This window comes from Brachycentrus maculatus, unplaced genomic scaffold (genome assembly GCF_059751285.1).
Source record: "Brachycentrus maculatus isolate JH-2025_06_01 unplaced genomic scaffold, ASM5975128v1 h1tg000206l, whole genome shotgun sequence".
NCBI lineage: Eukaryota > Metazoa > Arthropoda > Insecta > Trichoptera > Brachycentridae > Brachycentrus > Brachycentrus maculatus.
The window spans coordinates 947,303-963,668 of NW_028280957.1; the positions used below are offsets into that span (position 1 = coordinate 947,303).

Sequence of the window (16,366 nt, forward strand, 5' to 3'; positions counted from 1 at the left end):
TTTAATAAGAATCCTCGTATAATATTATCGCATAACAATAATGATATTTATAAGGTACATAGAAATGTCTATAATATCCGCCGCCATAGAGAAAAAAATAATGTCAAAATTCACATTTCCCGCTTCAATTTGTGCGCATGCGCCGAGACGTCCATGCTCAGACATACGTAACTATCGCGGCACTCTTCCATCAAAGAAACAAAGGAGACGGACATACGACGGGATGTCTGCCGGCAGCTCTGTCGCGAAAATCGATAAGAAAATTGAAGACTTCAGCCGGGCTTCGGAGCCCGAAATGTACGGTGGAAATACATCCGACCCGCTGTAAAAATGTGCCAAGGGATACTATGCCGCTGAAAATGTCATTTTCACAATGTCATGTGAGTGTTTACAACGTATACTTTAAAAGAAACTATAGCTACAACATTGAAAAATGACACGGGACAATGAGACACAAAAAAGCATATTTTCACCGAGTTTCGCAATTGTTTTTTATTAAAATGCAAACGAATTATTATATTTGCAACAATAATATAAAAGAATCTTGTGTTATTCACATGATATTCAAAATTGAATGTATATTATCATAATAAATCAAACAATATCACGATATATGTGTGTACTTAAAATACATATAAAAATATTATAGATGTATCAAAAGGTATTAAAGTATTAAACATTTTTTAATAGAGTGGAATTTCCATATTCGTCAGCCTCTATATTAATCAGTTTCCATGGCCTTTTTATTATGTTGTCAAATGAATGTTTCGTTATTCGTCAATATTTTAGTTATCCATCATTTAAAAAAAGTTCTTTGTTCAACAAAGTGCTATAAAAACAAAAGCCAACGCCAGATTTGGAATTATCTGGTGTTACAATTGTCACTCTCTCTTTAAACCATACCAATTTCTTTCTTTTCCATTTATATTTGAACTTCTAACATATTTTCAGTACAATGAGGGAATAATTATATTTTCAAAATTCATATATCGCTCACTCCTTTCAACAACGTACAAAACAATAAACTTGATTTTTAGGAGATCGTTTTTAAAGTTTAAAAACAAATTCAAATGTATTAAAAATAAATATCAAGCCACTTATTTAACTTTTTACTGTGCAACAGATCTTTTTAGGTAAAACCTGAATTTTTTTTCTCCACTTAGAAAATTTAGTATGGTTAATAAAAAAATTAAACAATACCTTTTCTTCAAAATGCAAAAACAACACTTTCTGCCCTGTAGCAAGTAAATATTAAGTTAAAACTTAAATATTAAGTTACAATATTTTAATTATTGATATACATATAGTAAAACAACAAGTACTTATATGGTTTTTTCCACTTTTATTTGATGTGATTAGTGATCGGATTCTGTTGTTACCGATATCACCAGTCTGATGATGCCGGTAACGACGAAACCGGTCACTGGTGAGATAAAATTTAAGTGAAAAACAAGTAATTAGTTGTCGTTGAAAAAAAAAACGTGGAAGAAGTTATTTGCTCCGAAACCGGTCAAAGTTATAAAAAATTAAGTTAAGTGTCTTTGAAAACGCTGGAAAATATGTAAAAATCTCTTATTTGTAAATTTACCTTGTAAATATTGTATAAGCAGGGTACAAATAAAACAAAGTAAAAAATCCTAAAACACTCTCCTTATCATTCATTGTTCACATTGTGTAATACCACTTTTATAAACATTAATTCGTAACTACCGGTTTCGGAATAATAATTCCATCATCATGTCATTAAGATAAAATTATTACGGTCTGACATTTGCACAAAAATATTTTTTTTAAAGAGACAAAGAAGAGAAATGAATCACTATGGGAATATTTTTAAAAGTGGACTTGAAGTTTAAACATTAAAAACATTCCCATTGTGATCCATTTGTCGTCTTTCTCTCTTTCAAAATTTTATTTTTGTACAAATGTCAGACCGTAATAATTTTATTTTAGTGACCTGACGATGGAATGATTATTCCGAAACCGGTAGTCACGAATTAGTGTTTATAAATGTTGTATTACATAAAGTGAACGATGGATGATAAGGAGACTGTTATATTACCATACCACAAAGTTGACAATGCTTTTAATATACTAAGTAAAAAAAAAAACTATTCTTTATTAATGTTTTACTTTTTTATATTATTTTTTTGACATCTCATCAAAGATGAAGAACAATATGGAAGTCTGGGCATTTACGGGGCTGACGACCGTCATAGGCTGGTTGATGAGATGTCAAAAAAATAATATGAAAATAACTCCTTTAATTGGAGATAATCCAGATTTTGTGAACAAGTATTTGGACACACTCAAAATGTTGTAAATGTTTTGCTTAGTAAAACCACTATTTCTTAAAATCTACTGTGACACGTGTTTTTGATGCATTCTGCATCATTTTCAAACACCGTATGTGAAGCTAATTCTAAATTTTAGAGTTGGGTCCTTGGGACGTTGAAGGTTGAAGAGGGGGTAGTACGGCTGTCCAAACTTAAAACACAGTAAGGGGCTTTTTTTCGTAGTACGTTTTTTTGTATTTTTGGACTAAGCAGAATGTACTTCGTCCAAAAATGCAAAAAAAAATACTATAAAAAAATGTCCCTTACCGTGTTTTGAGTTTGGACAGCCGTGTAGCTGTTTCTTATTTTTATTTATTTATTTTTTATTCTTATTTCTCATCAGTGGGAACATAGACAATGGGGGGGAGGCTTTAGTCATTAGTAATTAAAAATGGATAAATTTTACCACAAAGTGACTGCCGAATCAATTAATGAAATTTAAAAAAACTAACCTAACCTAACCTACCCTTGGAGGGATGTGATTCAATTAAATTAAATTCAATTTAATTCAATTTATTCATTTATAGTTAACATACACATTACAAACTTAAATTTAAATCGTATACATTAACAAAAATAGAAAATAAACAAGAATACTACTGCTAAAGGTGTAGAAGAATCCCGCTTCAGAAAACTCCTTCAGACACATGAAACAGATCAATATTCAATGAGATATTGTTCAACATAGCGGTAACTTTTCCTACAGGCATGACCATCGGCAGGTTGGTACTGTGTATAGGAATGTGAAACAATCTATGCCGACGCTGTCTTAGGTAACTATCGGGAACATACAGACCAATGATCCGGTTAATTTCAAGATTATCGATCATACCGGGCAATTTTTTTTTCTAGCCTCTAAACTATTGTAGCCAAGTATACCCTGGAGAAACTGGGTCGGGTAGAGCCGAGGATAATACCCGTATTCTTATGTAGGGATACCTCAGAAACTTATTTTGGACTTTCTCTACCATAAGAGAGTACTTAAGCTTGTGTGGCCCCCAAATCATCGAGACATTCTTAATCTAGCTATTCAGTAATCCCATACTATCGGGAACATACAGATCAATGCTTCGGATAATTTCAGGATTATCGATCATACTGCAACAATCGATAAAAATGCGTAATCGAATACACATTCCTTCTAGTCCACATTTGATGTGAAGGTAGCAGTAGTTGATTGATATATGTTTGTATGTTTCAGGCGATGGTGCGGTGTGAACTGCACATAGCCCTAGGCGGGTCATGACAGGGAGATCCTTCTTCAACCCACGATCATCCCTTTAGAGGAATAGAGGACATTACCATATAATATATAACTAAAGGTAACACAATAATCAACTGTTATATAGTGTCAACGTTTCACAATGATCCCTGATGAATGTAACGCTTGAAGTTCCGGAACAGGCTTCCACAGAGGCATTCCACATTCAACAAATTGCTGCTCATAATAAAATATGGAACAAAGGCAAAATAAAGGAATGGGCAAATGATCAACAGTTAATTTTTTGAAAATTGTAAAATGTTTATATTCTTAATTTTTCTCTCTTTTTTTGTGTGTATATTATGTTAAAATCGTTAAAAAAAATAAAAATGTGTTAAAAAAGAACTCCACCGACAAGACACACAAGGTGGCTTGGTGGGTCTCTGCAAAAAAAATGTTCTAAATATGTAAAAATTGTGATTTAAATAAGAGAATTAAAAATATGACAGTCAGACAATTACACGCTAAAACAATATTAACTCACACAAATCATAAGAACACATCTCACAACTCAAATCACTGACCGTTGAAGCAAGATATGAGACATGCTTCCACAGAAGAAATACTCATGACAGTCAAACAACTACCCGCTAAAACAATCCCCATTTACACAAATCATAAAAACACATCTCCCTGCTAAACGACATACAAATCATCTAACATTTTTTTCAAAACAGGCTTCCATAGAGGAAATGTTCAACCAACTACAACTTGTGATAGTCAAAACAACTACATATCGCTCACTCCTTTCAAGAACGTCATAAATCAAAAATCGACAGTTTTCAGTTGTGCATGTTTTTGGAATGCCCAGAAAAGGTACTATATCCCAGCAAAAGCGGCATATTTTTAACTTAATATTTACCCGCTACTCGGCAGAAAGTGTTGTTTTTACATTTTGAAGAAAATGTATTGTTTAATTATTTTTTTTTAAATATACTCAATATTTTTGAAATTTTGGATAAACAACATTCTTTGTTGGTTTTACCTAAAAAGATCTGTTGCACAGTAAAAAGTTCAATAAGTGGCTTGATATTTATTTTTAATACATTTTATAATATTTTTAAACTTATTATTTTTTGTCTTTAATGAGGCTCATTTTTTACAACATTTTGGTTGTGTCCAAATTATATATATATATATTATTTTTTGACATCTCATCAAAGATGAAGAAGAATATGGAAGTCTGGGCATTTACGGGGCTTACGACCGTCATAGGCTGGTTTGAGTGATCACTTTACACACGTGTAACATTCACCAATTCTACCCATTATTGACAACCACACTACTCAAATTCTTGGAAGTTCTATATATATGAACCAATTTAGAAACCTTGTTCATGAATCACTAAAACTTCACTAGAGACATCTATTGGTGAGATGTAAAGAAGAATAAGAATGATCACTCAAACCAGCCTATGACGGTCGTAAGCCCCGTAAATGCCCAGACTTCCATATTCTTCTTCATCTTTGATGAGATGTCAAAAAATAATATGAAAATAACTCCTGTAATTGGAGATAATCCAGATTTTGTAAACAAGTATTTGGACACACTCAAAATGTTGTATTTTTAAACTTCAAAAACTATCTCCTGAAAAATCAAGTTTTTTGATATATTTGACGTTGTTGAAAGGAGCGAGCGATATGCAACAAATTAAAACTCATGACAGATAAACAACTACATGCTAAAACAATCCTCATTCACACAAGTCACATGAACACTCCTCCCAGCTAAACGACACGTGAATCACCGGACGTTAAAGCGAAAGTTCCCACACAGGCTTTCACTACATTCAAAACATATTCCACTTTTTTTATTTTTTTAAACTTTGTGTACAGAAAATAAATAAGTACATTGGCGGGCTTGTTGCTAAAAAGCAATATCTTCCAGCCAACCAAAAACAGACTAGTGATATTGATCAAAACGTATAATACCATATTTGTATAGCTGTTTGCAATCAGAGGGTAGATAGTACTTTAACATTTAAAAAAAAACTTAAATTACAAATTGACATTTAAAAAATATAATAATAATAATAATAATAATAAAACCCTTATCCGCACCCCAATGGTGCATAGGGCACTGCGTCATATAAACGCAGTGTTATCTTGATGGTTTACACATGAAGGAAAGGTGATCAGCCCTCGGCTTCAGGTACCCAGTCCAGGGTAATATTGAATAAATATGAAAGTGAAAAAATCACTTATATTTATTTGACCCCCCTTGGGAATCGAACCCGGGACCTCCAGAACGGTAGCCGAGCGTGCTGACCATTACACTACGGAGGTGGAAAATTTGTAAATGCATCATCATTCAAACACCTAACCCTTGCAATATTTTTAAGTGTGTGACTTGTGTGCTTTGTGTGATTTTAGTGTATTTGTAGTTGTTTATATTAATATTATTTATATATTTAAAAAAAAATATAAATAATATTAATATAAACAACTACAATTACACTAAAATCACACAAAACACACAAGTCACACACTTAAAAATATTGTAAAGGTTAGGTGTTTGAATGATGACGCATTTACAAATTTTGAGTGTGTTCAAATACTTGTTGACGAATTCGGATTATCTCAAATTACAGGAGTTATTTTTCATATTATTTTTTAACATCTCAACATAGATGAAGAAGAATACAAGATTTGAGTAGTGTGCTTGTCAATCATGGGTGAAATTGGTGAATGTTACGGTGGAGAGTGACCTACGATGCGAGCATTCAGGCAGTCAGTACAGCGAGCCGGGCGCTCCATCCACAGTTTCGGATGCTCGGTGATGCTTGCCGCGAGCGATGTTACGACAATTATGAAATGCTCTGGTCTGTCTCCACCTTTACACGCGTGTAAAGTGATCTCTTAAACCCAGACTTCCATATTCTTTTTCAAGATTTTCAAGAACCGGTTCGCCCTTTAGGTACTACCCATACCCCTCCCTCCCTATAAAAAAATAGTTTTTACATATAATGTTGTATATAAAGCATCTCATCATACAACGTAGACGATCATCATACACCGTAGATCTCATCATACAACATAATGTAGACGAAATGTAGACTGGAATGAATAAATACTTTATGAATGTAAACGAAATGTAGACTGGAATGAATGAACTATTAAAGTAGACGAAATATATACTAATAAACCATATCCGCTCCCTAGGTGGAGCATATGGAGTCCACAAACTGTCTCCAGGCTTTTCTGTCGGCGGCCAGCTCCCTTGCATCCTCCTAAGTCAGATCCGCGTCCCGAAGTTCTGACGAGAACTGCCGACGAATTGTCAGCAGTGGTCGTCCTGGGCGGCGCGAACCTGATGCCTTGTAAAAGAGGCAAGCTTGATTAAGGCTCTCAGGAGGCATGCGGAGTACATGGCCGAGCCAACTGAATCGCCTTTTCTTGACGACAGTTGTGACCAAGATTTGCTGCGTCCTACGCCTTATCTCTTCATTCCTCACAAAGTCAAACCACCGCACGCCTAAAATTCTCCGCAGACACCTATTCTCAAAGCTTAGTACACGGCTGCTCTGGGCTCTAGTAAGGTGCCATGTTTCACAGCCGTATAAGAGAACAGTAGCAATGCAGGCATTGTATAGGCGGCATTTGGTCTTCACCGAGTATAAATCCGATCTCCAGAAAGCCTTCAGACTGTTAAATGCGGACCCTGCAAGTCAATAACAAATAAATAATCATTTATTTCTTTTTCATTCTTCAAATATTTTTACAACGTGATGGACCAAGTAAACCGAGGATGCTCCGATACATGATCTTGACGGGAAAATTGTCGAGATGTCAAAAAATAATATGACGCATTTCGTTTGTTCCAGAAGCAACCCCACAACATGCACAATTGTAAAGTAAGACCTAGCGGCATAGTTAATCAATGATCTCCTTTTGTGATCGCAACGGTGCTCCAGATACTGGGAAAAAATGTGAATAAAATAAAAATAAAAACAAATATATAGAAAGTATTAAACACTAAAGCTCAAAATAAAATATTTATGCTAAAGAAATCTCTTTTTACCGAGATTGAGTTAAACTTTGACGGTTAGGAAATTGAAGAAGCTACTGAAATGGGAAGCACGTCTTCTAAATTCAAGAAGTATATCCAAAATGGCGATGAGTACGCGGCGATGCAGATCTACCAGAGCTCTCCCATACTCAAGAAGAGCTTCGACCCCAACCTCAGCTACGGGGAGAGTAGGCACCACAACACGGCCATGCACTACGCTGCCAGGCATGGTGAGTGCGCCATACAGTTCAAGTTTACCTTTTTGCGAATTCACTTGTTCGCGAAAAGTTGCTGCTGACAAAAAAGCAGTTTTTGAAAAGCTAAAAGTGTGATTTGTACACACTGTTTTATTTGTGTGTAGTATTCACGCGCTGCTTGTGTTTATACTCGCTTTGAGACAAGCGAGTATAACACTCTCACTTCATTCAATATATCACTTCGAAAACAAACAGACGTTGTAGAAACTAGTCGTGTGTAATGAAATAAACTCATGATATAATAATATAAAATATAAAAACCCTTATCCGCACCCCAATGGTGCATAGGGCACTGCGTCATATAAACACAGTGTTATCTTGATAGTTTTTTTTTTACACATGAAGGAAAGGTGATCAGCCCTCCGCTTCAAGTACCAGTCTAGGATAATATTAAATAAATATTACAGTGAAAAAATCACTAATATTTATTTTCCCCCCTTGGGAATCGAACCCAGGACCTCCAGAACGGTAGCCGAGTGTGCTGACCATTACACTACGGAGGCGGACAAAATATGGATGATATAATGTTTTGAATATTGAAAGCATTAACTTTGTGGATCAAATTGATATATTATTTTGAGAAATAAAAAGAATTTGTTTTTTTGATCCACTCACGTTTTTACTAACAACCAACTAGTTTCGGCAACAACCTGTTGCCCTCATAATATCAACTGGAAGTGGTATAAAAGAAGTGTTGAATTTTTTTTAAATAATCAACATGTCATTCCACAAAATAAATGTTGAATCAATAAATTCAATAATAATAATAATAATAAAACCCTTATCCGCACCCCAATGATGCATAGGGCACTGCATCATATAAACGCAGTGTTATCTTGATCTACACATGAAGGAAAGGTGATCAGCCCTCCGCTTCAGGTACCAGTCCAGGGTAATAATATTGACTAAATATTACAGTGAAAAAATCACTTATATTTATTTTACCCCCCTTGGGAATCGAACCCGGGACCTCCAGAACGGCAGCCGAGCGTGCTGATCATTACACTACGGAGGCGGACGAAAACAAAAATAAATTCAATATATCGCCAATAATCTCGAGATGGTCACAAAATAGCAATTTTCCAAACGCTATAACTATATTAAACATATAAAATAATACATAAATACTTTAATTTTTGTAGATACATACTAGTACACACTGTTTTATTTGTGTGTAGTTTTCACGCGCGGCTTGTGTTTATACTCGCTTTGAGACAAGTGAGTATAACACGTTCACTGCATTCACTATAAGTCATTCAATATAGAGTCATAACGTCAGTGACTATGAATTGATTCCCTGTTTTCAGATTCTGATGGTTACTTAGTTAGTCAGTTAGGAGCTCGAGTTATTTTTATTTTATTTAATTTTTTTATTTATTTATTGGAAAACTAACAGAATATTTAACAAAAATAAAAAAAACTAACTAACTAACTAACTAACCATCACGCCGCTTCTCCGCAGGGGTAGGCAGAGAGAATAGAGTGCCACACCACTCTGTCCTTGCAAACATTCTTCGCCTCTTCCACGTTCATGCATCTCCTCATACATACCCGCCGATTGTTACAACTCCTAACCTGACCAATTTCAAGTATTTGGCATACCTGATCGTGCCATGTTTTTCTCGGTCTTCCTCTGCTTCTTTTCCCACTAACATTCGCCTCATAAATTTGTTTTACCGTTCTTTCCTCACTCATTCGTTCCACATGTCCAAACCATCTCAACACACCTTTCTTAATTTTATCGATAATGCTTATCTCACCTTTGCATTCCTTCCTTATTTCACTATTCGCACATCTATCATACATCGTTTTGTCGCACATTCTTCTGAGAGATCGCATTTCGCATTTCGCATTTAACAAAAATAACATAATATAATAAAATTATAACAAATAACATTCCAATCAGAGGTTTTCACTTAAGTAATCTAAAAATAAAAATAATCTGTCATGTATATAAAAGCATAACTATATAATAAACTTACATTACATGTTTTTATCAAATAATAGAAATTTTCTTTATCAACTAGAATATTTCTCTTAAACGTAACATTAGGAGATGCATGAATGTAGAAGAGGCAAAGAATGTTTGCAAGGACAGAGTGGTGTGGCGTTCGATTCTCTCTGCCTACCCCTGCGGAGTAGCGGCGTGATGGTTAGTTAGTTAGTTTAGATTGATCATTATTCTTTCCTTGTTTCTAATTCCAGGCATGAAGCATCTACTGAGGACGTTCCTAAATGACCTCGGAGGAGATCCCAACAAAAGGAACACGTTCGATGAAACTGTCCTCCACAGCGCCTGTAGCGGGAACATACTCCCGCCGACTGCAAACCACATATCCGTCAGTTGTATACGACTTACAGGTATCTATTTATGTATATCATAAATGTTAGACGGTCGTCAGCCCCGTAAATGCCCGGACTTCCATATTCTTCTTCATCTTTGATGAGATGTCAAAAAATAAATGTTAGATGTTTCTTCAAGGTGGTATGGACATGTGGACTGACATGACGAAGAAAGTATGTTTGACCAATGTGAACAAGAGAACAGAAGTGTGTGGTTGTCAATCATGAGTAGAATGGTGAATTTTGTAGACAGGAATGAATGAGGACTATTAAAGTAGATGAAATATAGACTGGAATGAATGAAGACTGTATGAATGTTGACGGTAGACTGGAATGAATAAATAATGCATGAATGTAGACTGGAATGAATGAAGACTACGAATGTAGATGAAATGTAGACTGGAATGAATGAAGACTGTATAAATGTCGACGGTAGACTGGAAAAAATGAAGACTGTATGAATGTGGACGAAATGTAGACTGGAATGAATGAAGACTACGAATGTAGATGAAATGAAGACTGGAATGAATGAAGACTGTATGAATGTTGACGGTAGACTGGGAAAAATGAAGACTATGAATGTAGACGAAATGTAGTCTGGAATGAATGAAGACTATTAAAGTAGACAAAATATAGACTGGAATGAGTGAAGACTGTATGAATGTTGACGGTAGACTGGGAAAAATGAAGACTATGAATGTAGACGAAACGTAGTCTGGAATGAATGAAGACTATTAAAGTAGACGAAATATAGACTGGAATGAGTGAAGACTGTATGAATGTTGACGGTAGACTGGGAAAAATGAAGACTATGAATGTAGACAAAAGTAGTCTGGAATGAAGACTGTATGAATGTAGACTGGAATGGGAATGACCTGATTATCCATCATTCCAATGGTTATTCCGAAACCGGTAGATATGAAGTAGAGTTTTTAAGTGGTATGTACACAAATACCACTTGAAGGAGATTGTTACTCGTTTATGTACAAATATGACTATACTTCAGTCTTCTTGTGTCCAGTATTGGACAAATGCCTCCCTCTTGGACTTCCACAGTTGTCTGTTGGACGCGACTCTCTTCCAGTGCAGGCCCGCCACTTTCCCAATGTCATTGGACCATCTCGTCTGGGCCTACCCACGCTTCTAGGCATCCTCTAATGTGCAAAAGCAAATAGCCGCAGGTTAAAAACAATAGTTTTGAGATAAATGAGTTTATAGTGACTTAAGAGGATGCTTTTTGACTAAAAATTATAAAATTAATACAATTTTGCGGCTATTTGGATAATGAATATCTCGGTAAAGGAAAGAGATGAAGCAAAATATATGATTTTATTTTTTACAACATTTTGAGTGTGTCCAAATACTTGTTCACAAAATCTGGATTATCTCCAATTACAGGAGTTATTTTCATATTATTTTTTAACATCTCATCAAAGATGAAGAAGAATATTGAAGTCTGGGCATTTACGGGGCTGACGACCGTCATCGGCTGGTTTAAGTGATCACTTTACACACGTGTAACATTCACCAATTCTACCCATTATTGACAACCACACTACTCAAATTCTTGGAAGTTCTATATATATGAACCAATTTAGAAACCTTGTTCTTGAATCACTAGAACTTCACTACAGACATCTATTGGTGGGATGTAAAGAAGCTTTTTATTAAGCAGAAACTCTTATATTAGTATGTGAGGTCCGAATCCTGGATTATAATCACACACATGAGAAACGCCAACGTGTGATTCAAGAACAAGGTTTCTAAATTGGTTCATATATATAGAACTTCCAAGAATTTGAGTAGTGTGGTTGTCAATAATGGGTAGAATTGGTGAATGTTACACGTGTGTAAAGTGATCACTTAAACCAGCCGATGACGGTCGTCAGCCCCGTAAATGCCCAGACTTCCATATTCTTCTACATCTTTGATGAGATGTTAAAAAATAATTTAATTTTTTATTTTATTTTTATTATTAAATTTTTTTAAATAATATTTTTTAAAAATTTATTTTAGTTATTATTGTATATGATAGAGGCCAGTTATAAGAATGCTTTGAGCCGTGTCAAGTCAAACAGCCGCAACATGAGTTACGGCTAGTTGCCTTAGTCCAGTCAAGCACCTTTTTCGTCCATAATATGGACGTAACATCAAGTCATATTATATGTTACTGTTTTGTTGAATTTCCAATAAATGTGCGCGGAGATGTGAGCAGACGTCCATGGCTGCTGTTACTACAGGTACAGTGCGCGGGCTGTGTGTTTCAGGCGCGCGCGGCCTGGCGCCGGGCGCGGAGGCGGCGCCGGGCGCGCCCCCGGCGCTGGCCGTGTCGGCGCAGGAGCGGCGCGCGGCCTGCGTGGCGCTGCTGCTGCAGTGGCGCAGCTTCGCGCCCTCCAAGGCCGGCGAGCGCGAGGGCGTGCAGCTGGACGCGGTGGACCGGGTAGGTACCACATAACCCTAGATTACCTTTTAAAAATCAAATTTATTCTTCGAACCCTTATCCGCATCCCAATACGATTTAGACACAACGAAGGTTTGATAGTCCCAAGAATTAACAATAAATATGGGTTATTTATTGTACAGTTGGTAGAATTCCATATTGAATTGTTGGGTAATATATCCAAATTAAAAACAAGGTTTGTTGGATTGAATTCTACATTTATTTATGTATATTAGAAGCAGAGGAAGACCGAGAAAAACATGGCACATCAGGTATGCCAAATACTTGAAAGTGGTCAGGTTAGGAGTCGTAGCAATCGGCGGGTATGTATGAGGAGATGCATGAACGTGGAAGAGGCGAAGAATGTTTGCAAGGATAGAGTGGGGTGGCGCTCTTTTCCCAATAACATTCGCCTTATAAATTTGTTTTACCGTTCTTTCCTCACTCATTCGTTCTACATGTCCAAACCATCTCAACACACCTTTCTTAATTTTATCGATAGTGCTTATCTCAGCTTTGCATTCCTTCCTTATTTCACTATTCGAATATTATTTAATATTATTATTTATTATTTATTTATTATTTTATACTATTTTATATTATATATAATTTACTTTTTTTTAATAATTACATTAATTCTAGTATTAATATCTCTTATTCGTCTCTTTTTTGGTGCTCCGTCAGGAAGGCAACACGGCCCTGCATCTGGCGGCGAGTGCTGGTCTGGGAGGCAGCGCGCGCTTGTTGCTGGCAGCCGGCGCGCGCTCCCTCGCACGCGACGCGCGCGCGCGCACGCCGGCGCGGCGCGCGCTGGACGCCGGGCACGCCAGGCTGGCTGCCCTGCTGGAGAGAGCCATGCTTTTTGTGAGTTGAACAAATTTTTACCTATAACATTTTGAGTGTGTCCAAATACTTCCCGCTCACTCCTTTCAACAACGTCATAAATTAAAAATACGAAATTCCTATTCTTCAAAATGCAAAAACAACACTTTCTGCTCTGTAGCAGGTAAATATTAAGTTAAAAATATGCCGCTTTTGCTGGGATAAGGTACATTTTCTGGGCATTCCGAAAACATGCACAACTGAAAATTGTCAAATTTTGATATTTGATGTTGTTGAAAGGAGTGAGCGATATGATATGTGGTTGGTTAAGGTTCAATTTAATTTCAGTAAATTCAACGGAAAAAGCTGACCTATTGTATATTCACAACATTTTGAGTGTGTCCAAATACTTGTTCACAAATCTGGATTACCTCCAATTATAGGAGTAATTTTTCATATTATTTTTGACATCTCATCACAGATGAAGAAGAATATGGAAGTCTATAACATTCACCAATTCTACCCATTATTGACAACCGCACTACTCAAATTCTTGGAAGTTCTATATATATATGAACCAATTTCGAAGTATAGTATTTCCAGGTATAGAAAAACGTTTGTTCCAGTCCTCGGAGACGATAGACTGGTGCAACCCCCGCTGGGGCTGGTCCTCCAGTGAGCTGGGCGAGCAGGAGCTGGAGGAGGCCCTGGGGGCCGAGCTGGGCCCCGACTCCCACGAGGGCCTGCGCGCCCAAGAGCTGCGGGAGGCCAAGGACAGGTTGCTCGTGGACACGAGCGACATGCTGCGCGTCCCACTCTTCACTGCTGAAGCGCTGCTGAGAGAAAATGGTTTGTAGGAAAACAATATCCAACCATTTTTTTCTGTAATATCTCCGTCTTCTTCCTTCTTATGTTAATATCTCCGTCTTCTTCCTTCTTATGTTAATATCTCCGTCTTCTTCCTTCTTAAGGTAATATCTCCGTCTTCTTCCTTCTTATGGATCCTGGTATCTCTGTCCCGTCATCAAAGTGATCACTTAATGCCAGGTTGTCACTGGTCTTGTCGCTATTCAGTCAACATTTATGGCTAACCTTCTATACTGTGAAATATATGTATCGTGTTGTCCGCCTCCGTAGTGTAATGGTCAGCACGCAAGGCTACCATGCTGGAGGTCCCGGGGTCGATTCCCGAGAGGGTCAAAATAAATAATGGTGATTTTTCAGCCTTATATTTATTTAATATGACCCTGGACTGGTACTTGGAGCGGAAGGCTGATCACCTTGCCTTTGTGTATTTAACAATCAAGATAACACTGCTTCTATATGATGCAGTGTCCTATGCACCATTGGGGTGCGGATAAGGGTTTGAATTAAATCAAATTTTTTTGAATTATAATGGGCATAATGGTGAATGCTACACAAGTGTACAAAGTGATCACTTAATGCCAGGTCGTAACTGGTCTTGTCTTCAATTCAGTCAACATTTATGGCTGACCTTCTATGCTGTGAAATATATGTATCATGTTAGAAACGATAAAATGTTTGAATATGTACCATGATTTTTGATGTGATTGGGTTTTTCAGAATGGTGCAAGGATGTTTTGGTAGAGAAATGGATGAAAGACCCTGCGGCGTGCTGCCAGGCTGCTGGAGTGTCATTACCTGGCGGGTCTCTGGATAGTGAACACCCTGAAGATGGATTAGGAGCTCCGGGAGAACAGAGGATAATAGAAGTAAGTCTATCATCATTCAGACATATCGCTCACTGCTTTCAAGAACGTCATATATCAAAAAACTTGATTTTTCAGGAGATATTAAAATGTATTAAAAATAAATATCAAGCCACTCATTGAAATTTTTACTGTGCAACAGATCTTTTTAGGTAAAACCTGAAGGTTTTTTCACCATTTGAAAAATATTTTGTATATTTAAAAAAAATTATTAAACAATGCATTTTCTTCAAAATGCAAAAACAACACTTTCTGCCCTGTAGCGGGTAAATATTAAGTTAAAAACATGGCACTTTTGCTGGGATATAGTACATTTCTGGGCATTCCGAAAACATGCACAACTGAAAATTGACGATTTTTGATATATGACGTTGTTGAAAGGAGTGAGCGATATGTAATAGAAACCAAGAGTCTTTTCTAGCCCATATTGATGGACCACAATGCGTTTCCATCTTCGAATCCCGTGAATCAAACCATGAAAAACTTCACAACATTTTGAGTGTGTCCAAATGCTTGTTCACAAATCTGGATGATCTCCAACTATAGGAGTATTCTTCATATTTTTATTTGACATCTCATCATAAAGACGAATATGGAAGTCTGGGCGTCACTTAAACCAGCCTGTGACGGTCGTCAGCCCCGTAAATGCCCAGACTTCCTTATTTTTTTTATTTATTTATTCGGGAATTGTACAGCTTTACGTTTAGTAAAAGTATAAAATAAAAATATAAAAATATCTGTCCGCCTCCGTAGTGTTATGCTCAGCACGCTCGGCTACCATTCTGGAGGTCCCGGGTTCGATTCCCAAGGGGGGTAAAAATAAATATAAGTAATTTTTTCACTGTAATATTTATTCAATATTACCATGGAGTGGTACCTGAAGCGGAGGGCTGATCACCTTTCCTTCACGTGTAAAACGATCATGATAACACTGCGTTTATAAGACACAGTGCCCTATGCACCATTGGGGTGCGGTAAGGGTTTTATTATATTATATATATATATACATATATATATAATAATGAATAGTTACATTTATAAAAAAAAAGAAAGGCAATTACACAATTCCACATTTATGTTATAATAATGATCAAAACATCACTAGATAAAAATAAAATAATAAAGAGTGGGAGAGTGTGTGTGTGAGGAAGGGAGTAAAAGGGTTAGGG

General features: G+C 36.5%; 1 protein-coding gene and 1 long non-coding RNA gene across 2 annotated transcripts in view; both read left to right on the plus strand.

The window, feature by feature from the left end:
• The first annotated feature begins 262 nt into the window (after positions 1-262).
• Positions 263-7,551, plus strand: LOC148307156 (uncharacterized). Its single transcript, XR_015837894.1, has 3 exons — positions 263-380; positions 3,538-3,658; positions 7,421-7,551. It is a non-coding gene; the product is annotated as an uncharacterized LOC148307156 (long non-coding RNA).
• A 26-nt stretch (positions 7,552-7,577) lies between these two features.
• LOC148307157 (uncharacterized) overlaps positions 7,578-16,366 on the plus strand; it is a 37,922-nt gene continuing 29,133 nt past the window's right edge. Inside the window, exons 1-6 of the mRNA XM_088263876.1 lie at positions 7,578-7,835; positions 10,068-10,223; positions 12,473-12,645; positions 13,330-13,509; positions 14,094-14,316; positions 15,052-15,200. Coding sequence (XP_088120002.1) covers positions 7,667-7,835; positions 10,068-10,223; positions 12,473-12,645; positions 13,330-13,509; positions 14,094-14,316; positions 15,052-15,200 — 1,050 coding nt within the window. The 5' untranslated portion in view covers positions 7,578-7,666. The remainder of the gene's footprint in view (positions 7,836-10,067; positions 10,224-12,472; positions 12,646-13,329; positions 13,510-14,093; positions 14,317-15,051; positions 15,201-16,366) is intronic.